This window comes from Prionailurus viverrinus, chromosome E1, assembly GCF_022837055.1.
Source record: "Prionailurus viverrinus isolate Anna chromosome E1, UM_Priviv_1.0, whole genome shotgun sequence".
In the NCBI taxonomy this organism is placed as follows: Eukaryota; Metazoa; Chordata; class Mammalia; order Carnivora; family Felidae; genus Prionailurus; species Prionailurus viverrinus.
In genome coordinates, this window is record NC_062574.1 from 41,359,523 (window position 1) to 41,382,319 (window position 22,797).

The 22,797-nt window shown below is 51.2% G+C and overlaps 1 protein-coding gene across 11 annotated transcripts in view; it reads left to right on the forward strand.

Moving 5' to 3' along the window:
- The window catches only part of ARSG (arylsulfatase G), a 110,656-nt gene that overhangs the window by 62,445 nt on the left and 25,414 nt on the right, over positions 1 to 22,797 (forward strand). For all 11 annotated transcript variants that reach the window (XM_047832110.1, XM_047832120.1, XM_047832119.1 and 8 more), the window contains 6 exons: positions 2,078 to 2,265; positions 5,563 to 5,610; positions 7,715 to 7,832; positions 10,132 to 10,269; positions 18,736 to 18,932; positions 19,429 to 19,509. In XM_047832110.1, the coding sequence (XP_047688066.1) occupies positions 2,078 to 2,265; positions 5,563 to 5,610; positions 7,715 to 7,832; positions 10,132 to 10,269; positions 18,736 to 18,932; positions 19,429 to 19,509 (770 nt within the window). The remainder of the gene's footprint in view (positions 1 to 2,077; positions 2,266 to 5,562; positions 5,611 to 7,714; positions 7,833 to 10,131; positions 10,270 to 18,735; positions 18,933 to 19,428; positions 19,510 to 22,797) is intronic.

A 22,797-nucleotide genomic window follows, 5' to 3' on the forward strand; every position in this document is an offset into this window, starting at 1 on the left:
CCTCACTGTCAGCACAGAGCCCCGACGTGGGGTTTGATCTCATGAACTGTGAGATTATGACGGGAGCCAAAATCAAGAGTCTGATCCTTAACCAACTGAGCTTAACCAAGTGGGCCCCTAAAATCTTTCTGAACGTAGTAAAAATATATTCTAAACGTAACAAAAATGTCTATTTTTTTTATTATGTAATAGACAATGGAAGATTATTTAGGTGTGAAAGAAGGAAATCTGCCATTTTGACAACGTGGGTTGACCTTGTAGACATCATGCCATGTAGATATCATACAAATATTATATGATCTCACTTATATGTGGAATCTAAAAAAAAAAAAAAAAAGTTCTAGATGCAGAGAACAGAGTGGTGGTTGCCAGGGGTAGGGGTGGGGGAAATGGGTGAAGGGGTCCAAAGGTGCAAACTTCCAGTCATGAGATAAGTAAGCTCTAAGGCACAGAACTCACAGCATGGTGACTATAATTAACAACACCGTCTTGTGCGTTTGAAAGTTGATAAGAGAGCAGATCTTAAAAATTCTCATCACACACACACACACAAAGGGTGGCTATGTGTGAAGTGAGGTCTGTTCACCAAACTTATTGTGGGTATCGTTTCCCAGTAAATACATGCGTCAAATCGTTCTGTCGTACGCCTTCAGTGAATACAATGTTATATGCCAATACAACCGGAAGAAAAAAAAGAACAGAACAAAAACATTCCTCTACGTGGCTGTAATCCAGCCCCACCCCCCCCCCCATGGCATCTTACAGGCAGCTCCTATCAAGTTTCTCTAATTAGCCCCCAAATGTGCTCTTGGCACGTTTGAACTGGAATCCAGCCAAGGGTCACGTATTACATTTGGGTTGTCTCTTTAGTGTCCTTTAGTGTAGAATATCCCCCACTCTGCCACTCTTTGCTCGGCTGTTGACTTTTTGAAGAACTACACCGGTTGTGGTGGAATGTCGTAGAATGTTGTCAGATGGTTTGTTAAGATTATTTCCTTGTGGTGTCAGTTAATCTGTTCTGTCAGCTGTATTTCCCGTAACCTGGAAATTAGGTCCAGAGGCATGATGAGATTCAGGTTCAATGCTCTTGATAAGAATCCTTGATGATATCAACTTCACATAATCCCATCGGGAGACCCTCGTGGCCAGTTGCGACATTAAGTGTAATCACGTTCCTTGAGGGCAAGAAAATGGCTAGACTTCTTTTATATTTCTCCACAGTGTCTAAAAAAAAAGGCTGGGCATCCAGTAATGTGTAGTAGATACAGCCGATTCTTGTCATTGGCAATACTCTATAAAGTCACCGTGAACGCTGGATCGCGGAATACCGAACCATTGCTTCTAGGGGATCTGCAGAGTTAGACTCCTGTGAGCCTCTGGTTACATTTTTGCCAACAGATCACTACAGAACCTTGTTTTGTCCTTGTGTGTTTCTGTTTAAAGACGTCTTGTGTACTGTGATTTTTCGTTAACACGGAACTCATGGCAGACCGCACCGTAACTCGTTCCTGAATGAAGCTTGTTCTAACACTTGTATTTGCTCCATGGGGCACATCACAGCCTTTTTGCACTTGGGAGCGGTAGGCAGCCCTTCAGTCTTACTCTTGGGGACCATTCGACACAGCAAAATCACCAACAGAAAGCACAGAAATGCCAAAACTGTAGCACTCAATGGACGGTGGAAAGGAAGGCACTCGCTTGCAGTACGAGAGCCAAACCAAGGAGGCCGCCTTCTTCAACCTCAGCTAGGGATGTGCGTGTTGCAAAACACAAAGTTTTGGAGCACCTTGGAATGTCCACGGGTATTGATTTTAGAGATACAAATTTTAGTGACTGGATGAATGCAAAGTGTGGGATAAACAGAATCAACAGGATCCACTAAATATTCTGGATGAAGACGATTGGAATTAGCTGTGTGACCTTGAATTAGTTGCACGACCCTTCTGAGCTTCATTTTCCTCAGCTGGTCTTGGAGCTTTTCCCAGCCCTGGGATCCTGGGGACTGGGTGGGAATCGAGTTTCTCTCGGTTTGGCTTTCTGGGGATAGAGGGACCCCATCACCTTTCTTTCTGTGCAGGTTTGTGGATTTCCATGCAGCTGCCTCCACCTGCTCCCCCTCCAGGGCCTCCCTGCTCACCGGACGGCTCGGCCTTCGCAATGGAGTCACGCACAACTTTGCGGTCACTTCCGTGGGGGGTCTTCCGCTCAATGAGACCACCTTGGCTGAGGTGCTGCGGCAAGCTGGCTATGTCACTGGGATGATAGGTAACCCTGGAGCTCCGCAGCCGGGACCCCCACCTCCCATAGCACTTACGGGGTGCCCGCTTTGTGTTCGGGTAGCCCCAACGTGCCACCACCCTCTTCTGTTCCTGTCTGCTTTTTGTTGATTTCCTGCTGTCAATGTTAGGAAGGCTCTCAGCTGTAAGTAACTGAAGAGACCTAACAGGGAACTAAAACCATCAATGGAGTGGTTTTCCTCCCATTGTAACAAGCTTAGAGGTGAGTGATTGCTTTCATTGGCTGGGCGGCTCAAGGAAACCATTTCTGTTTTTTCTGCTCTTTTTGTCCTGCCGCTTGTTGCCTCTTGGTTGCAACAGAGCTGCTCAGTACCATTCACCATAATTTGGCCTCAAGGAAGGAGAAACAGACGGGAGGAGGTGCCAGCCTCCCGTGGCCTCCGGTATTCACTTCTCCTGAGAGAGCAAATCTGTTCTCAGACACTCCCCCCTCCCTCCGGGCAGAAAGGCACTTAAATCTTCTCGGTGGATTTCTATGGCCACACCTTGCCGCAGGGAAGGCTGGGAAAACTGGGGTTAGGATTACAATGATCGACTTGGATTTGGGCACGGGTCTCCGATCCCCTGAACAAAACCGAAGTTCTGTTAGCAGGACAAGTGGGGGCATGGGTGTAAGGTAGGCAAACAGCGGCATCTGCCACGCCGTCCAGTGGCTTCCTTTCTTCTTAAATTTCTGGAGGCACCTCTTACTCAACATGTGCTACACGCCAGGTAGTGAGCTAAGTTTTTCTTTGCATCAGGGTAGGGAGATCCCTTGTGAGATGATAATTTCCCCCAGGATGTATGTTAGAAGGTTGACTTTCAGACGGGTGGAGAGACCTGTTCAGTGTCGCCCACCCTGTGGCGGGAGGATCTAGACAGGTGTCTCTGCCCAGCCTCGCTCCGATGCTTTGCTCCACCGCTGGCCTTCCCTCCAGAGGCCAAGGCAACGCAGCAGTCCCAACAGCACCCTTAGGCTGCCTGTGCTTGTTGTTCTGACTTTCCAAGAGCTGGGTCCACTGGGATTCCTGCCTCCCTTCTTACACGACGTGGCAAGGGAGGGTTTCCAACAAACAGGATGGCGGCGAGGGTCCCTGTGGGGGTGTTCTTGGTGCCTGGAGCGCCCGTGTTAACCTGTAGGAGGCTCCGGTTTCTGGTGTCGGCCCCACCTTCTCCTCTGGATCGAGGAGCCCCACATACTTTTACAGAAGGTCAGACTGGAGCCTGGCATTCATTGGCCCAGGCAGGCGAGCCCCAGGGGGAGGAGCTACAAACTAAGATCTCTCCTTTTCCATCCCTTCCTGCCCGTACCCGGGAGGTATAATTACCCTGAAGCTCCCACGAGGGGCTGAGTATCCTTATTGGCCCCATCACACGCATCCCTGTCGTGGTCACAGCCTGGAAGGGTTTGGCCCCTGGGACTCGGCTGGGCTCTACCTGAGCTGGGTTTGCTGTGGCTTGCCCTTCCCTCTTCATGCCCTTGAACTCCCAGTGAGCCACTGATTGCACATTAACTCTCCCTTCCCCATCCGGTCTACCTTTTGCATCTTAGAGACTGGATATTCGGCCACGTTGTGTTGTGATTATGAGTTCCCTGTAAGCATGCTTGTGGGAAAAACAAAACACCCACCGAAGCGATCTCAAGACCGCGGGCACCACCCACACTTTGCTTCTAACCTTGGTTTAGGGTCTTGTATACATACCACTAGGTCCTCCTTTTAACCCCTTCCTCATATCTTATATTTCTTCTTTTGACATTTTTTAAAGTTGTATTTATTTATTTTGAGAGAGAGAGGGAGAGAGAGAGAGAGTACCAAGCAGGCTCCTCATTGTGAGCCCAATGCGGGGCTTGAACCCACGAACTACAACATCATGACCTGAACTGAAGTCGGACTCTTAACCGACTCTTAACCGACTGAACTGAAGTCGGACTCTTAACAAGGGGCTACCCAGGGGCCCCTTGTTTTATATCTCTGTGTAATACAATTTTACCTATTTATTAGAATTTTAATAATCTTAGAAACAGCTTAAACATTTTAATTTTTTTTTTTAACGTTTATTTATTTTTGAGACAGAGAGAGACAGAGCATGAACGGGGGAGGGGCAGAGAGAGAGGGAGACACAGAATCGGAAGCAGGCTCCAGGCTCTGAGCCATCAGCCCAGAGCCCGACGCGGGGCTCGAACTCACGGATCGCGAGATCGTGACCTGAGCTGAAGTCGGACGCTTAACCGACTGCGCCACCCAGGCGCCCCTTAAACATTTTAATATAATTTTGGATTTCCACGTGATGCTTAATCCAAGCCTTCCACATGAGTGCTTAACCCATTTCCCCTCTATGTTACATTTTTTTTTTCAAACCCACAGAGCAGTTGCAAAAAGGGAATAATAGACACCCCTGTACCCTTTACCTAGATTCCCTGGTTATTACCTTTTGCTACATGCATTTGTCTCTGAAAGAGAGTTTGGTAGTATTTCATCGAGGCCTTGCAATGTAACTTGCTTCAGCCACAGTACTGCGGTTGCCTGTTTTTTTCTTTCCCTTGGGCATCATTCAGTGCTGCCGCTGTTAAGATCTGTGTACCGCGTTCTCTGCCCCTTGCCTCGTGGCTGGTTTCCCTGGGATCCCTGCTTCTCAAAGCGGAATTAGCAGGTCAGAAAGCTCAAACGTGGTCAGAGTTTTTGCCACACATCACCCAGTCATTCTCCGCAGAGAAACGCATTTACAGAGCGAGGCGCAGCCGTGTATTTTAACTTCCTCCTTTGCTGTCCAGGTGAGGGTCTCTTCACTGGGGCAGCAGCAGGCCAGGGTGGGGGGTGGGGAGGTGGTCCCTGTGCAGGCTCTGCGGGCTGCTGATGTTGGTCAGAGAGCATGATGAAACCAGGAGGGAACCAGGCATCTCCAAGTCTATCCGGAGCGCGCACCTGTCCTCCGAGCTTCGGTAGGGGCCCCAGCGCAGGAGGGTAGAGCAGGTGCAGTGGGGTCGCTGTGGGCACTGAATGCTCTTAGAGGCGCAGGAGCTCAGCCTGCTGGCTTCTCTGGGCCCTTGGGAAAGGCTTGTCTTCCTTTTCACTCTGTGCTTTCCTGGGTAGAACCTGACTCATCCTGGCTCCCTCTCAGTCCCAGAGAGCGAGGCTTGGCTTTCACACAGCATTTACAGCCTCTCTTTGCTCGTCCTCAGGAAAGGACAGCACTGATGGGGAACTGAGTATGTGATCAGCTCCCCAGAGGCGCTGGGAGCCCCCATGGGGATTCGTCTGAAAGTCTCTCTCTTGCTTTCCTACAGGCAAATGGCATCTCGGGCACCATGGATCTTACCACCCCAACTTCCGCGGTAAGAATTCTTTGGGGAATTTGTTACCTGGGAAACAGGAAGTAAAGATCTTGGTGTAAAAGGGTTCCATTAACATTTAAGCCATCCTGCACCTGGGGTACACCTCTCCCGAGTTAGGACATCTTTATTCACAGGGTCACTTAGGTGCATTTGGGGGACCCAGGGCTCCCCTTGGTGTCATGCCCTTCTCGCGTGGCATCTTTCCTGGACACCCCCCTCTTTGGTGTCTGTTTGCCCTTTCTGGTCTTCCCATCGTGAGCCCATCCGTGGCCACGTCTCAGGGAACATTTGGCCCCGTGAGGTCCAGACATGTCCAGTGTCATAGCAAGTACAAATTGTCCCGAGGGTTCACAGAAGCAGATCATCCACCCAAACGGGAGATGCTCTCTCTTGCCTTCTTCCTGCAGCCGTTCACCGCCTCAGATTTCCGACGCTCGGGGCCTTGGAGAATAGGCCAAGATCGAGCTGCCTGCCCGAGCCAACGATCTGAAAGTCAATGCGCTGACGGATAAGCTCTCTGAATGTCCAATTCACCGAATTTTCGATGGCTTTCCAAAGTTGTGGTTTTTGCCTCTGTTCTCCCCCTGACTTGCCTCTTCCATTTCATATGGGAGTCCTCCTCGGACTTTCTCTTCAAGGCGGTTGATCATTACGTCAACTTCCATGGCTTCTCCCCTGTGGCTACTTGGCATGCGCTTCTCTGCTACCCTGCTATTGGAGAAACAAATGGATGGCTTTCTCCTTGAACACGGTTCTCTATTTTGTAGACTTCTCCCCTCCTCCGTCCCAATGTCTCCCTCTATTTCCATGCAATGTTCTCTCCTAGACATGGGGGAGCATGTGTGTCTGAAGATCTTTGCGTTTGGAGAATGGCTTTCAGAGAACCAGCCTGCAACCAGCCTTCAGCCTCGGGCTCCCGCTGGGAGAGCACCCTCTCCAACTCCCTCCGCCTCTCCGGTACTCCTTCCTCCCCCCCTCTTCCCTTGTGCCCCATTTTCCAGTTGGGCTGCCGTTGCATCTTCTACATGTGCTTGTTAAGAACGGCAGGTGGGGCGCCTGGGTGGCTCAGTCGGTTGAGCGTCCGACTTCAGCTCAGGTCACGATCTCGCGGTGCGTGAGTTCGAGCCCCGCGTCGGGCTCTGGGCTGATGGCTCGGAGCCTGGAGCCTGCTTCCGATTCTGTGTCTCCCTCTCTCTCTGCCCCTCCCCCATTCATGCTCTGTCTCTCTCTGTCCCCAAAATAAATAAACATTAAAAAAAAAAAAAAAAAAAAAAAAAAAAAAACGGCAGGTGAAGGAAGTGTGGACCTGGCTCTTCCACTGACTAAAAATTAGTGCAGAACTTACTTTTCCCACTTGGTCTTTCTTCCGCCTTGATGAGTGAGGAGGTTGACCCAGATCAGGGTGTCGACCCCTTGAGTGCGTATTTCTGGGGTTCCTGTGATGAGGGATACTGAGAGTGGATCTTGCTCAGCAGGAAGTGGTGCCATCTTGGATGTGTGGCGTCTGCCATTGGGACTGAGAAGCGAGAGCACCTGCCATATACTTGTGCCCCTGGACCAGATAGTTTGGAAAGGCCTGCCGACTTGGGCATTCTGAGGTGCCTTGTTTCCCATCTCCAGGTTTACTCATATCGCCTCCTGCTTCTTGTATCTCTTCCCTGGTGCCCTGTCCTTGTTCCCCATTCCCCGCATCCCAGCCTCTTACAGTTTCATCTATATATCTTGCTTCCCCTCCAGTCTCTTGAGGGCAGTCTCTTTTCTTCCTTGAAGTACCATGCATGTTCTTGATTTTCATCAAATGCTTACTGAGTGTGTTCATAACTGCACCGGGATGGTAGGCGTTCAATAATTCTCTCCACTTCCTCCCACTCTGGGTTAACTCGAATCCCAAGATGTTTTGCAAATCTAGTCTCACAGCCAGAACCCAGCAAAGAGTTTTCTTTGCATACTACAAAGGGATATTAATCAAATCCTCTTTTAATTATATACTCCGCAGCACTGCAGTATTAAATCATGGAAAATTAAATTTTTGTCCTGGGTGTAAGAATGCAGGCTCACAGCACAGAAGCCAAGTGGGGGTGCTCACCGACTGCTTCCCTTCCAGGTTTTGATTCCTACTTTGGAATCCCATACAGCCACGACATGGGCTGCACCGATACCCCGGGCTACAACCACCCTCCTTGTCCAGCGTGTCCACGGGGGGACAGGGACGGACCGTCAAGGTAATCCGATCCAAGGAACAGAGAGTGGGCTCCAGAGCAAGGTGAAGTCCTAAGGGTGTAGTCCCCCAGGAGGGGGCGGGGAAGGGAAGCCTTAGCTGGCTCATGAATAACACAGTAGTTAACATAATAATGGCCGTTTATTGAGAAAGTGTCACGGGCTCTGGAAGCCGTGGGACCACTGCGCGCGCGCGGTGGGTATTTATCCTGACCTTGCAAGTAAGGAAACCCGTGAAGGCACAGGGAAGGGCCCGCTTGCCCAGGCCACCCTGGAGCTGTAAGAGGTAGAGACACGGGGTTCCCCGTCTGGGTCCCTCTGAGTCTAGAGCCTACTTGCTGCACGAAGGGTGGTCGCTGGCCCAGCAGCGTGCCTGTCATCCGGGTGCCTGTTAGAAAAGCAGAATTTCAGACGCCCACCCCTCCATCCCAGGCCTCCCTTTTCACAAGACGCCAGGTGGCTTCGTGTGCACGTCGCAGGGGGAGAAGTGAAGTGTGATACGTCTCGTCGCTGCCCTCCTTACCAGCTGCGGCTTGGGGGGCACATCTGTGGTCACACTTGGTATGACATGTCAGCCAGGCCCCTTTAAATCCATGTTAAATCAAATAGAAAAGAAAAGGGGGGTGGCTTAGTGGGAGACGGGGGGGGGGGGGGAAGGGAGATATTTTAGCTGATGGTGGAGTTGCCACAAGGTCATAAAAACCTAAAACACGTGACACCAACGATGGGGTTAGCATGAGGATGCCCAGTAGAGTCATAACCTTTTCCTCTTTTTCATAGACTGTGGCCCTTGACGATTATTGACCCCAGTCTCACCTTGTCCCCCAAGCTTTTGTAAGGGGGGGCGGGGTTTGCATCAAAGTGTGATGAGGGACTTTCGTCTCTTTCCGATGCTTATCTGCACCACGGGGACAGAGTTCCTCCCGGAGATGGCTCTCAGTACCCTTTCTCTCTCCACGTTTCTCGGCTTCTCTCCTGGTCCCGTGGCGGCCAGGGTAGAGGGCCTCGGTGTTTATGGAGTTGCTAGTATGCCGCACAACGTGCAAAGTGCTAACCATTTGTTGTCTTGTTTGGCCCTTTCAGAGGGTAGGGGCGCGCTGCAGGTGAGGAGTCGGGCTCTGAGAGCTTAGGTGGGGGCGCCTGGGGCTTAGTCAACTAAGCTCCCGACTGTTGATTTCGGCTCAGGTCATGATCTCCCAGTTCATGAGTTTGAGCCCCTCGTCTGGCTCTGCACTGACAGGGCGGAGCCTGCTTGGGATTTTCTGTCTCTCCCTCTCTCTCTGCCCCTCCCCTGCTCCCTCTCTGTCTCTTTCTCAAAATAAATAAATAAATAAATCAACTTAAAAAAAATAAAAAAGAATCGACAGGCGCCTGGGTGGCTCAGTTAGTTCAGCATCTGACTTCGGCTCAGGTCGTGATCTCCTGGTTCGTGAGTTGGAGCCCCACGTCGGGCTCCGTGCTGATGGCTCAGAGCCTGGAGCCTGCGTCGGATTCTGCGTCTCCCTCTCTCTCTGCCCCTCCCCTGCTTGCACCTGTGTCTCTCTATCTCTCTCATAAATAAATAAACATTAAAAAAAAAAAAAAAAGAATCTTGCTTTAAAAATAAAAAAAGCTTAGGTGATTTGCCACGGTCACGGCCAGGGTCCTAATTCAGCCACATGTGTTGGGACATTCGCATGCGAGGTTCATCTCCATCTATAAGACCAAGGGCTGAGGGTTTTTTTGTTTTTTTTTTTTTTCAGGAGATAAAACTGGTTTGACCCCCACTTTTTCCAATGGCTAAAGCTTCTTCCAATTCTCCTAACATGGTTTGAAACTTTTAAGTTGTCCCTGGCCATCTGTGTTTTTGTTAGATGTCATGTCACACAGAGTCCCGATGGCCGACCTAGGAAAGCACCAAGCATTAGCACCCCATAGATGGAAGGCATCATTTAGGGAGGTCAGTGGAGAAAGCCAGGGATGGGGGCTATTCATTGGCTATGGGACTCTGCTTGAGTAATTTAGTTTGTTTGGACCTCGGTTTCTCTCCCGACAAAATGGGAGGAACGATTTCTGTAGCTCACGGAAGCCTTTGTGAGCTTTGCGGAGTGGCCAGGCCTGTCTGAGGAGCATAAACGTTGTTGGCAGAGAAGAGAAGGTGTTTTATTGACTTTACCCTTGGAGGAAATGGCAGACTGGACAAATCATCTGGGGCCAGGTTATTAAGTGTTTTGTCTTTACATGTGTTGCCGCATAAAAGCATTTTGTTCTACACCACGGCTGTTTCAGTCGCGGAAATGAATGCTGTCTGTGGTTCCTGCACAGGACCCACGAGAGGGACTGTTACACGGACGTGGCCCTTCCTCTGTACGAAAACCTCAACATCGTGGAGCAGCCGGTGAACCTGAGCGGTCTCGCGCAGAAATATGCGGAGAAAGCTACCCAGTTCATCCAACACGCGAGGTAAGGAGTCCCCTGGTCCCCACGTGCTGTCCCCTGGCCTCAGCATTCCCCCCAGCCGTGGTGGCGTTCCCCTGTCCCACAAAGATGGATACATGCGTGTCCCCTGGAAATGAAGCTGGAGAAGAGTCTCCCCTGGAGTCTCCAGGCCTGGGGTAGAAATTCTGCAGGGGTGTTCCCAGAGTTCCTAGGAACCCTCCCATCTCCCTGCTCAGATCACGCTCTGCTGTCCTCTCCTATAAAGCTCTGGACGGGAGGGTCTGCCTCTGTATTCTGGGCGCTCAAGGCATTTGTTGATTCATTAATTGACAGGGTGTATTAGCTTCTTGTTGCTGCTGTAACAAACGTTCCACCACCTTATTGGCTAAAACAACAGCAGTTTATTCTCCTGTAGACCTGGAGGCTGGACACCCAAAATGAGTCTCATGGGGCTAAAATCAAAGGTATCAACACGGCTGTTTCCTTCTGGAGATTCCAGGGGAGAAATGTTTCTTGTCTTTTCTGTCTTCCCTTTTTTTTTTTTTTTTAAGTTTACTTATTTATTTTGAGAGAGAGAAAAAGAGCATGCGCACATGGGGGAGGGGCAGAGGGAGCGGGAAAGAGAGAATCCCAAGCGCTTACAGCGCAGAGCCCAGTGCGGGGCTTGATCTCACAAACCGTGAGACTGTGACCCAAGCCGAAATCAAGAGTCGGAGGCTTAACCCACCGAGCCACCCAGGCACCCCGCCTCTTCTGTCTTCTGGTGGCTGCTGGCATCCCTTGGCTTCCGGCCACATGATCTACTCTCCACTTCTATTGTCCCTTTGCCTTCTTGTCTTCTGTAGTCAAATCTCCCTCTGTCTCCCTCTTTTAAGGACACTTGTGATTATATTTAAGGTCTTCCATAATTATTGTGATTATATATAAGAATCTCCCTATCTCAAGATCCTTAATTCAGTGGCATCGCCACTCACAGTTTCTAGCGATGAGACCCTAGATACGTTTGGGGGCCGTTATTCAATATAATGCCCACGGGTTGCAAATTCCAGCATCTAGGGGGCCCTGCTCGCTAACCGGACAGAGGGAAGCAGACTGAGTGTAAGGCTTCAGGGAGCGGTGAGCCCTTGAAAGCACAGGCGACACACAAGACACCTGGCCCTTGCGTGAAATCCCCTGATCCTTCAGTGTTAGAAATGACTCGTTAAAAATAACAAAGAGCAGAAACCGTGCCACGGCGTGCGCCCCGGCCCGGTGCAGATACACAGACGGTGGGGGGCAGGCACGTGCCCACACGGTCGCCCCCACCCCATCACTTCAGCCCTGCCCTGACGCTTCACAGCTGCCTTTTCTCTGGCCTCTCATGAGCCCCTGTGTGCGCGGCTCAACTTTCTCCCAAGACTGCAGACTCCTCCAGGGCAGTGGAACAGCTTCCAGCAGTTTCTCTCGTATGCCCCACAGCCTTAACCTCAGAGGGCAAGAAATAACATGCCGGGTGCCTGTTTGCCTGTGCAGAATAAAAAACAGACTCCACCTGTGGAAAACAGATCACATCAGTCCTTGAACATGCAAGGATGCCCCCAAGCCCTTGCTCAACCACAGATTTTTCTGGAGAGCAGGGCTACAGGCGGAGCAGAGGCAGCAATTTTTTCTTGATAATAAAACCTACTTACGGCCTAAATCTGGAGGGCAGCCTATTGGGGCTTCAGGGATCGCATCTTATAAGTTTTTCGGGCCTCCCTGAGAAACACTGGCTTTTTTTCAGATGGCTCACGTAAACGGGCAAAGCTCCTTCGCCCATCTGGAGGGTTGAACACGTCTGTGCTCCCTGGGGCTGCGAGATGGTTCAGCTCCCCGTGCCCTGTGACAGGTGGATGCTTCATGGCTAGGGGGGACAGTTCAGTCCTGCTTTTGCTGCGCTTTGGACAGCACAGGTGTCCGAGGAGGGGTAGCGGCCGGCTGGGGACTGCTGAATGCTCTCCAGGGGGCACGGGCTGTTCCTCCACCAATCAGCTCCAGAACAGAAAATTCCACAATCTCCTTATTGTACGAAGGAGGTGAAGAGTTTTGCTGATTTATTAATCAGTTATTAAGTGAAAAGTCACATGAACCCCGTTGTCTTTTAACTTTACGGGAAACAATCCTGAGGTGTGCTGATTTCTTTAGGATCTGACTTGCCAATTCATCCATGACTTTTGGAGCATCAGCAAGAAAGGTCCCTAGATCTGTACTCCTCCCGTGTGACCCCTGCCCCCAGGGCCTGGGCCCCACTCTCCCCACCCGGACCTGTTTGTCAAAACCACCAGGAGTCCCTAGGGTGGGATTTCCCGCTTCTTCTCGGCAGGAAGCCCACCTAGACTTCTTTGAAAGTTTTTACTTAGATCTTTAGTTGAATTTAAATTTGTTTATTTATTTATTTTGAGAGAGAGAGTGAGCAAGAGCAGGGGAGGGGCAGAGAGAGAGAGAGAGAGAGGGAGAGAGGGGGTCCCAAGCAGGCTCCACACTGTCAGCAGAGAGCGCGACGTGGGGCTCAAACTACTGAACCACGAGATCACGCCCTGAGCCGAAATCAAGAGGCAGACGCTTAACCGGCTTCCCAGATCTTTAGTTGAATGTATTCCCTTGACCTGGCAGCATGCCCAAAGCTAACCCTTGATTTAGATGCTTTAGAGAGCAAGCAAAGCTCCTCATTAGCCAAAAAAAAGAGAGAGCAGATGTCATGGGCTCCTGGGTCACAGAGTTGCCAGTCTCCCACACCTCCCAGCCTCTGGGACTGAGAATACAGGGCCCAGCAAGGGGGGCGGTACTGGGCCTCGGTGTGAACCAAAGCTTAGGATATTTGAAATCAGGGCACGTGGCCAACGTGGCGGGGCCTTCATCACTCAGAACTAGTCCCAGAGATACACAGGTGACAAATAAGCACCTCCCCCACCCCAACCCCGCCTGCCTGGACTGGAGCCCAGGACCCCTGTCAAGGTCTCGGTCCCCTTCTGTACTTGTCTCGAGCCCACCCCACACCGCTCTCCCCCTGCCGGTCTGCCCCTCACCTGCCCCTCACCCAGCACCCACCTACACCAACCTGTCACCGGCCTCAGGGCTCCAAGCTCGTGCCTGCCCCCCCGCCCCTTCTAGCCCCTCTCTCGTGTGCGAATGCTCCTATGAATACAGAGCGAGGACAAGATGAGCTAGCAGATAGCCGGGCAGTGGGGCCTGGTGTCTTCCTCTCCTGCAGGGTCTCCCCAGTGCCGTTCCGCCTGCCTCCAGTGGCCACCTGCACCGCCCGCCTGTAGATCCCGTCCTTCAGGCGTCACCATCCCGGGGATCTCTTGCCTCACCCCAAAGGCGGCTTGGTCCCCCCAGTTACACCGTCCTACAGCGCCCTGCGTATAGTCCTCCTCCGTCGCTCCTGCTAATCTGTAAATAATTACCTGATTAATTTTTCAGTTGCATTTTCCTCTCCCGTTTCCAATCAGATGTTAAGCTCCAAGGAGGTGGAAATCATATCTATCAAGTTCCTTGCTCTATCTCAGTGCCTGGCGTCTAGTTGGAGCTTCATAAATATTCATCGAATGAGTGAATAATGAGTGAGGGACTTTATCTTGCCCCTAAAGATGTGCCCGGTGTTGTGCTAGGGATACAAACAGGAATTAGATCTGTCCTTGCTTTTGAGTAGCTCCCAGGCTAGTGGGGAGACAGAATTGTGGAAAGCTGGCTTTAACACAGGTTGGGCCATCAGTGCTGATGAGTATGGTGAAGGAGGCGGGAAGAGAGGGGCCGGGAGCAGGAAGCCATCCAGGACCTGGGAGCAGAGGAGGTGTGTTGGTGGCATTTGAGCTGGATCTTAAGAATTGACTAAGTGTTTTTAGGCAAAACACCAGGGAGGTTACTGCCAGGGGAGGAATAGCATGACCAAGGCACGGAAGGGCAGAAGGTGAAGTGTGCGAGAAGCTGGCATATAGAGAAAGAGTCTCGGAGCAGGAAGGAGGGGAAGGCTGGAAGGGACCCAGGTTGGGACGGAGTCTGTATTCCCTATTGAGATTCCGCGTCGAGTCCCAGAGCCCGGGAGGCGCAGGGGACAGGCAACTCCGTGACCCAGGAGCCCGTGACATCTGCTCTCTTCTTTTTTGCCAGTAAAGAGCTTTGCTTGCTGTTTAAAATCAAGCCCCTGTGCTCTTCTGAAGTAGGGAACTGGGTTCAAGTGTGGGTGTGAGAATGCTGTCTGTGACGCTGAAGGTCAGAGAAAGGCGGAGAAGTGTGGGAGCAAGTCCAAGCCAAGGGAGACCTCTTGTCCGAGGCTGGAAACCAACCAGGCAGGTGCCTGCTCCTTCTGGCCCTCCGGCCGGGCGCCCACTGGGCACCTTTCACGGGACGTGGGGGCCCCTCACCTGCCACTTTCTATTTCAGATCAGATGGTTTTCTCCGGATTCGGCTGTCCTGGGTTTTTTGTTTTTTGTTTTTAAGTTTATTTATGTATTTATTTTGAGAGAGAGTGAGTGTGGGCAGGGGAGGGGCAGAGAGAGAGAGAGAGACAGAGACAGAGAGAGGCTCCAAGGTCAGCACAAAGCCCCACGTGGGGCTCAGTCCCACAACCTTGAGATCACGACCTGAACCGAACTCGAGCTGGACAGTCAACCGACTGAGCCACCCAGGCGCCCCTGGCTGTCCTGAGTTTTAATCTTTAGCACATCTCCACGCCGTGCCCTGTCCTCTCTCTCCTGGAATGTCCTGCTTGGCATCTTCCTTTTTTTTTTCTTTTTTTTCTTCTCTGCTCACCACTCCACTCATTCTGCCACACAAATAATATGTGTTCCCTTCAGAAATCTCTGAAAACAGAGACCAACAGATAGGGAACAGAAAAATCACCCTAAATGCCACCTCCCAGACATAACCCCTTTCGGTAGATTTGAGCAAGTTTTTCTAGCCTCATTCTGTGCTGAGGCATAGACACACACACACACACACACACACACACACACACACACATATTTTTAAACAAAAATGGAATCATACTGTTTTATAATCAACCTATTTCTTTACTGGAAAGCAACTGACCTTCTCCACTTTTTATTTTTTATGCAGCACAGAGCCTGTGGAAGGGGTGGCTTGGGGGATAGGCACCCCCAGGGAGCCAGTTTTGTGTGGTTACGTTTCCTCCAGATGCTAACTTTCTGAATTCCAGCACGGCATCAGGGTGCAGGGAAGGAGGTATATCCCTGGACACCATGCATCATGTGTTGTTCGGAATTATCAGTAAAAAGACTACCGTTTATTAAATGCTTACTGCAGGCAGTTAATAATCACAGCTTTATCAGGGAGGTATAATCGTCCCTATTGTACAGACAACAGAGGTTAAGTTAACTGCCCAGGGTCCCACAGCCATGAAATAAAAATTCCAGGGATTTGGGTGTAGGTCTCAGAGCCTGTGCCTCCCATCTGTCTAGGCTGCCTTGTCTCTGAATTGCACATGTCTCGCAGCCACTGGCCCGGGGCGCTGACGGGACTCGGATCATGGGCAGGAGTCTGGGACATGATGACGGGAATGGGACAGTGTGGGCAGCGGGACCCTGCCCTCCACACCAGCCCGTACGTGCGGTGAGCTCGTAAACGTGTAACAGCCAGCACTCTGGGGGGAAGAAAAAGCCCTGATTTGGAACATCTGCCCATTTCCGTAGTATGAATACTCTCACCGTGACTAATTTCAGGCCACCAGAAGATGTCACTGAATGTGGAGTTGGTAAGAGATGTGCAGGGGGACACTGCCAGATGGCATTTCTGTCACACGGATACAACAGATCATCTCGACGTGGAATGTAGTAGAATGATCAGGATGTGATAAGTCACAAGAATGTATTGCCTTCGTTTTTCATATAATTTATTTGATCGTAAGTTTGTATCATTTAATTTTTAACGATGGCCATGTTTAACAACTGGCTTCAAAATTCCTGAAATTGGACCCAGCTCCGTCCAGCATGCCACTGCAATATGGTAGCGACCTGTTAGAAAAAAGCTCCCCCTCTGGGTGGGTGCAGATCTCTGCCCGGGCACACAGCTTGGCCGGTGGATTGTGGGCTGGAATTAGGTATCGATTCATTTTCTCAGCAGGACGTCCTGGTGCAGGACAAACCTATACAATTGTACCTTATTGTCTGTGGGAGAGCAGTCAACAGACGTCAGTCAGCACTATCCAATAGAACCCTCCCCAAGGATAAAAACGTTCTCTATCTGTGCATTTCAAGATGTAGCCAACCAGCCACTTGTGGCTACTAAGCATTGGAGATACTCGGCTAGGGCAACTGAAACACTGAATTAAATATATATATATATACACGTATATATATATATGTATATATATATACGTATATATACGTATATATGTATACGTATATGTATACATATATATATGTATATGTATATATATGTGTATATATATATATATAAAATTTTATATATGTATATGTAGTGGGAAATACGCACATCACAGAATTTACCTTTCTAAGTATGCAGTTCGGTGGCTTTATGTACATTTACATTGTCGTGCACCTGTCACCACGGTGCATGTCCAGAATTTTCTTCAGCATCCCAAACTGAAACTCTGTGCTCACTAAACACCAACTCCCTGTTTCCCCCATCCCTCCAAGTCCCTGGTACCCACCAATCTAGTTTCTGTCTCTATGAAGTTCACTACTCTAGGTAGCTTCTATAGATGGAATCATACAGTATTTTGCCCTTTGGCGATTGGCTTATTTCACTTAGCACTGTCTTCAAGGCTCATTTCTGTTGTAGCAGGTGAGACATGGAATTCTTGTAATTTTTTGTTCCTTTTCATTTAAATTCTAGTGAGTTAACACCCAGTGCAATATTGATTTCAGGAGGAGAACTCAGTGATTCTTCACTGACAACATCCAGTACTCATCACAACAAGTGCCCTCCTTAGGACCCGTCACCCATCTAGCCCATCCCCCGCCCGCCGAATGCTTAATTTTATTTAACTTTCATTAATTGAATCCTAAACAGCCACATGTGACTCCCACGACTGCTGCGTGGGACAGTGCCACCCTAGAAATGTTGCAGAGAAACTGTTGGTTGAAATGAAGAAGGAGAGGCCCCTGTCGTGGGACATGTGTCCTGAGTTTTATGCCCGACAGCGAGCAGAGTACAGGCAAAGCGGGGCGTCCCTTGTCCCCTGCCAGGGGTCTGCTCCCCTCCCCCCCAGGGGTCCAGGATGCAGGGGGCTCCGCAGGGTGCAGTTTGAGGCAGAGCTGGGGGCATTGAGAGGACTTGATGAGGGGCGTTGTAAGTCAGGATCAGTAAAAAAAAAAAGCAAGGAGCAACTTGAAAATCAAATCTCTGGGGGAGGGAGGGGCACCTGGGTGACTCAGTTAAGTGTCCGACTTTGGCTCAGGTCATATCTCACATTCGGTGAGTTAGAGCCCCGCGTCGGGCTCTGTGCTGACAGCTCGGAGCCTGGAGCCTGTTTCGGATTCTGTGTCTCCCTCTCTCTCCGACCCTCCCCCGTTCATGCTCTGTCTCTTTCTGTCTCAAAAATAAACGTTAAAAAAAAAAAAAAATCCCTGGGGGAGGGAGCTGGGGTAAAAAGAGCCATGCTTCTATCACGGCTCTGTATGAACTTGACTGAGCTCTCCCCTTACCCTTACTGTGTCCCCTGGGAGATGCCCTCCCCCCGTAGGCAAGGTCTGTGGGAGGGGGCTCCGGGAAGGTCCCTGCTGCTTCAGGCAGGGGTGAGGCTGCGGTTGTGCAGCCGCCTGGATCCTGATCCTAGCCTGGGAATGGGGGTGGGAGACAGACAGGAAGCAGAGGCCACCCAGGTCCCTCCACGCCCAGGAGGGGGAATCTTCAGGGTGAGAATAGGGGCAGCCAGCGCCTGGGCCTGTAACGGATCCTTGATCTAGATGTTCCACGGCGGTCATGTGCGTCCTTGGAATGGCCTGTGGTCAACCTGAGTCATCCATTCATCTCTTAGGGAAGGGCCGAGGCTGGGAATGGATGTGACGGCCGGGATCCTGCAAAAGAACAGATACAATTTTAAAATATGTTTGCACTGGGCTTTAACGTGCAACAGTTAAGACCAAACGCTTTGCTGTCAGCCAGATGCGAGTTTGAATCCAGACTCTACCACTTACGAATTAGGGAACCTTGGACAAGCCCTGTCCCCCTAAGCCTCCGATGCTTCATCTGGGAAAGGGAACCTGAGGGTTAGTATGAGGGCGAATTTAGTCAGCACGAGTCACATTTCACAGGCTCTCAGTAAGTGTTAAAGGGCAGTAACAATTATTACAATGACTCGCAGTTGTTGATCGGCTAACCGGATTATCTCCACATTCCCTTGGAACGTTGTGGAGCGATGGGTACTTCCTGAGCACCTGGGGCGGAAGGAGTTCTGGGGCTTTTCTCTGAGGCGAGGGAGAGCCACGGAGACCCTCAACAGGCCAGCAGAGCCTTCTGGAGAACTCCCTCTTGGCTTTCCCGTTTCAGTGCCAGCGGAAGGCCCTTCTTGCTGTACGTGGCCCTGGCTCATATGCATGTACCCTTATCCGGGACACGGCTCTCCGCAGACCGACGGGGCCGGAGGCCATATGGTGCAGCTCTCCGGGAGATGGACCGCCTGGTGGGCCAGATCAAGGACAAAGTCGACCGCACGGCAAGAGAAAACACATTCCTCTGGTTTACAGGTGAAGTAGTAACGACACGCTGAGATCTACTCGATAACCCTACCCGCACCCCCCTCAAGGGCAGAGTCTGGGCTAAGTGATCCTCTCTCACAGGGCAGGGGGCTTGCTTGGAACTCGGCCTCCTGCTAGTGTTTGTCGGCCCGAGGGCTGAGCACCTGTCCACTGGGGCCTCCAAGGCTGAGCCCCTGGAAAAGTTTGTGCGGAGAGCAGGTGCCCTGCCGGCCTCTTCTGTATTGATTGAGGGCCCTCTGGGTGGCGCTCTCAACTTTTAATGAGTGACTTTGGCGTTGCTGGTGTGTGCAGTCCTCCGGCAGCTCAGGCGCATCGGGTCCCAGGTGCCAGTCTGGAATGGGGGCAGCGGATCATAATTGTTTTTACGGGTCCTTCTCCTGCCCAGTCCCCTATGCTGCACAGGGGTATGGGACGAGGGAGGGAGAATTGGCAAAAGAGCCCAGAAGCCCGTTGATCTCTACGTGTTGCTTCTTTTGGTTTCCAGGAGACAACGGCCCGTGGGCTCAGAAGTGTGAGCTGGCCGGGAGCGTGGGTCCCTTCACTGGATCGTGGCAGACTCATCAAGGTAGGGGCTCTGCTGGGCTTGGTGCGTCCCACCGTGGGTGCCGGGCCGAGGCCGAGCTGTGTGGTTCTGTCTCTGGGAGGACCAGCTCACGTGCAGGCCTTCTGGCCATCGTTAGAATGTTCTGGCCGCAGACAGGTTGCTCGCCAGCCACCAGCTCCCAGGGAAGAAATAAACTGGGAAATAAGAGCGTTTTTGTTCAGCCTCGACCACCCCTTTCTCTCCTCCCCACCCCCACCCCTCACCCCTCACCCCTGGACTCCCTCAGGAGACCTGCCCTCAGTCCACGGACCTTCCAGCAAGTACACTTCATCTTGACTTTCATTCCATTGCCCTTGCAAACTTTGGCCTTCTTCCTTTCTTTTCTTTCCTGTTTATCTTTTTTTTCAGTCATCCCTTCCTCCCTCCACCCATGAATTCATTTCATTCATTCAGGAAACGTTCAGGGCACAAATACGTTCTCGCTAAACCTTACATTGTTGAAAGGTAGGGAGTAACACCTCTATTTACAGATGAAGAAGGAGAGGGGCTCAGGGAGGCCGAATAACTTGCCCAAGGTCACAGCTTGCGAGGGTGGAGCCAGCCACCCAAGTTGAAGTTGGTGGTCTCCCCACCGCATAACGCTGCCTCCCTCAGCCCCCAGCTCAGTGCCCATGTGCTCTGGGAAAGTCTCCCCCTCCGCCCCGGGGACCTCACTTCCTAAGACAGCTGCAGTGCCGGGGACAATTCGGCAGTGAGGACCCCAGGCTTGGAAAAGATGCCTGTCGACCCATCAGTTCCTCCTCTTAAAGGAATAATTAGCCAACGCACAATGATGTATGTGAGGGGGTGCTCATTGCATAGGTTGTTTTTTTTTAAGTTTATGTATCGAGAGAGACGGAGAGTGCGTGCGAGAGTGGGGGAGGGGCAGAAAGAGAAGGGGACAGAGGGTCCAAAGAAGACTCTGTGCTGACAGCAGGGAGCCCGATGTGGGGCTCGAACTCACAGACCGTGAGATCGTGACCTGAGCTAAAGTTGGACGCTCAACCGACTGAGCCACCCGGGAGCCCTGCATAGGTTTTTTTTTTTTTTTAAAAAAGAGTTGGGCTTTACCTGAGTGTCCAGCAAGAGAGGGGTGCTTAAGGAAGATAGGCACATTTAAAGAAATACTAAGGAACCACTGACATGATGCATATTATTGACCTGGAAACATTTACCTTAAGTACTTTTCAGGGAGCGAAACAGGTTACAAAGGAGTATGCCAAGTATGATTTTATTGTGTCCAAATAAGCATACCAATTCTCAAAAATCTTTTTTAAAAATGTTTATTTATTTATTTTGAGAGAGAGAGAGAGAGTGTGTGTGTGTGTGAGCAGGGGAGGGGCAGAGAGAGAGGAAGAGAGAGAATCCCAAGCAGACCCTGTACTGTCAGCGCAGAGCCCAATGCGGGGCTTGAACTCACAAACTGCGAGATTATGACCTCAGCTGAAGTCAAGAGTCAGACGCTTAACCCGACTGAGCCACCCAGGCTCCCCAGTTCTCAGAAAAACCTCGAGGTACCAAAAGTAACAAAAGATTAGGAGTAATTATCTCTAGGTGAGAGAGGGTTTAAGTGCGTGGGTGTGTCCTAAAAGATTAAAATAAGTTTTAAGGAAAGTGCTTGCATCCGAGGGGGTCGGGGGTGGGCTTGGGGAGATTGCCCCCTGGGCGAGAGTTCCCTCCTGTCCAGCTCCTGAGCTTCAGCCTCCGGTGTCTCCAGGTCAGAGGACACAAACTGCTTTTCTTTTTTTTTTTAATTTTTTTTTTCAACGTTTATTTATTTTTGGGACAGAGAGAGACAGAGCATGAACGGGGGAGGGGCAGAGAGAGAGGGAGACACAGAATCGGAAACAGGCTCCAGGCTGTGAGCCATCAGCCCAGAGCCCGACGCGGGGCTCGAACTCACAGACCGCGAGATCGTGACCTGGCTGAAGTCGGACGCTTAACCGACTGCGCCACCCAGGCGCCCCCAAACTGCTTTTCTTATTAGTCCGGCAGAATATTTGCAGTTACCTAGAAACTAGAACATTCGTGCATCTCGTGGCCAGTGGCGAGAAGGGAGTGCTGATCTTTCATTTGTGTTTGTCACCTTTAACCTGGTATCTGTCGGATCAGATCCCTTCGAGAACTTCACCAGCGACTAGCTGCCGGGACGGCAGCCGGGTCTCGTGCCCTGAGGATTGGAGCCGTGGAACGAGGAGACCTGGGCGCCATCTCCCCGTAGCCTGTCAGTGGCTGGTCTGCTTCATCTCTCAGGATGTTGTTTCTCTGCCTGCGTAGTGATGTCTTTGGCTGGTCCGGTTCAGGAAAGCTGTCTGGAGAAATGGGCAGAGAAAGGTACCAGGACTGGAGGAGGATGGAAATGTGCTTGGTACTTGGTAACAATAGCCCTAGAGAGAAGCCGTGGACGCTGGGGGTGGTTGCTGCGTCAGCGGATTGTGTCTCCTCCTCCCCGTGCCTGGGAGACCCTCAGACCAGATGGCCAGCTTCAACGCTCACCTGGAAAGCGTGGAAGAGCCTGGAATCCGGACTCTCCAGGGCCCAAGTCCAGAAGGCATGGAGACCTCGGGTGGGGTGGATAAGCTGTGTCACTAAGCGGCCCCTGCATAGATAGCTCTCTGTTCCCTAAGGAGATGGCCTCCGAGCTCTTATCTGAAGACCTGCCTTCTCTTGTCTCTCTCCCCTTTACGAGACCGTTTGGAAAGAGTGAATTAGGGTTAGCTGTGGGGAAGGGGGCCCTGCTCTTTGAGGGAAGTGCTTTGCCCTGTGAGAAACACCGTTACCAGCTGGGCAAGTTCCACTTTTCCTTGCCGTCCTCGCTCCTACGGGCATTTGTTGAGCACCTATTACGTGCCAGGAAGTGTGCTCAGTGCTGGGGACGCAAAGATTCAACAAAGCCCCTGGCTTTAAGGAGTGACAGTCTAGAACAGTGTTTCTAAGATTTTAACGCGCGGAGCCCCCTGGGGGTCCCGCAGGTCCGACGCAGTAAGTCTGGGATGGCCGCGGAGAGGTTGCGTTTCTAACAGGCCCCCCGGCGATGCTGATGAGGCTGGTCCAGAGATCACACTCCGAGAACCACCGAGCTAGAATGTCCACGTGGAGACTGTAGGAGTCTGGAACTTCCAGGTTACATCAGTGGAACTTAACAGCGCAAATTCTAGGACCTCACCACCCCTCAGACTACTGACCCAGAAACTCTGGGGGTAGATCCTGGTGATCCGCGTTTTCCCAGCAGTCCGTGCTTTACCATGTCCTGCGGGCGATTTTTCTTTG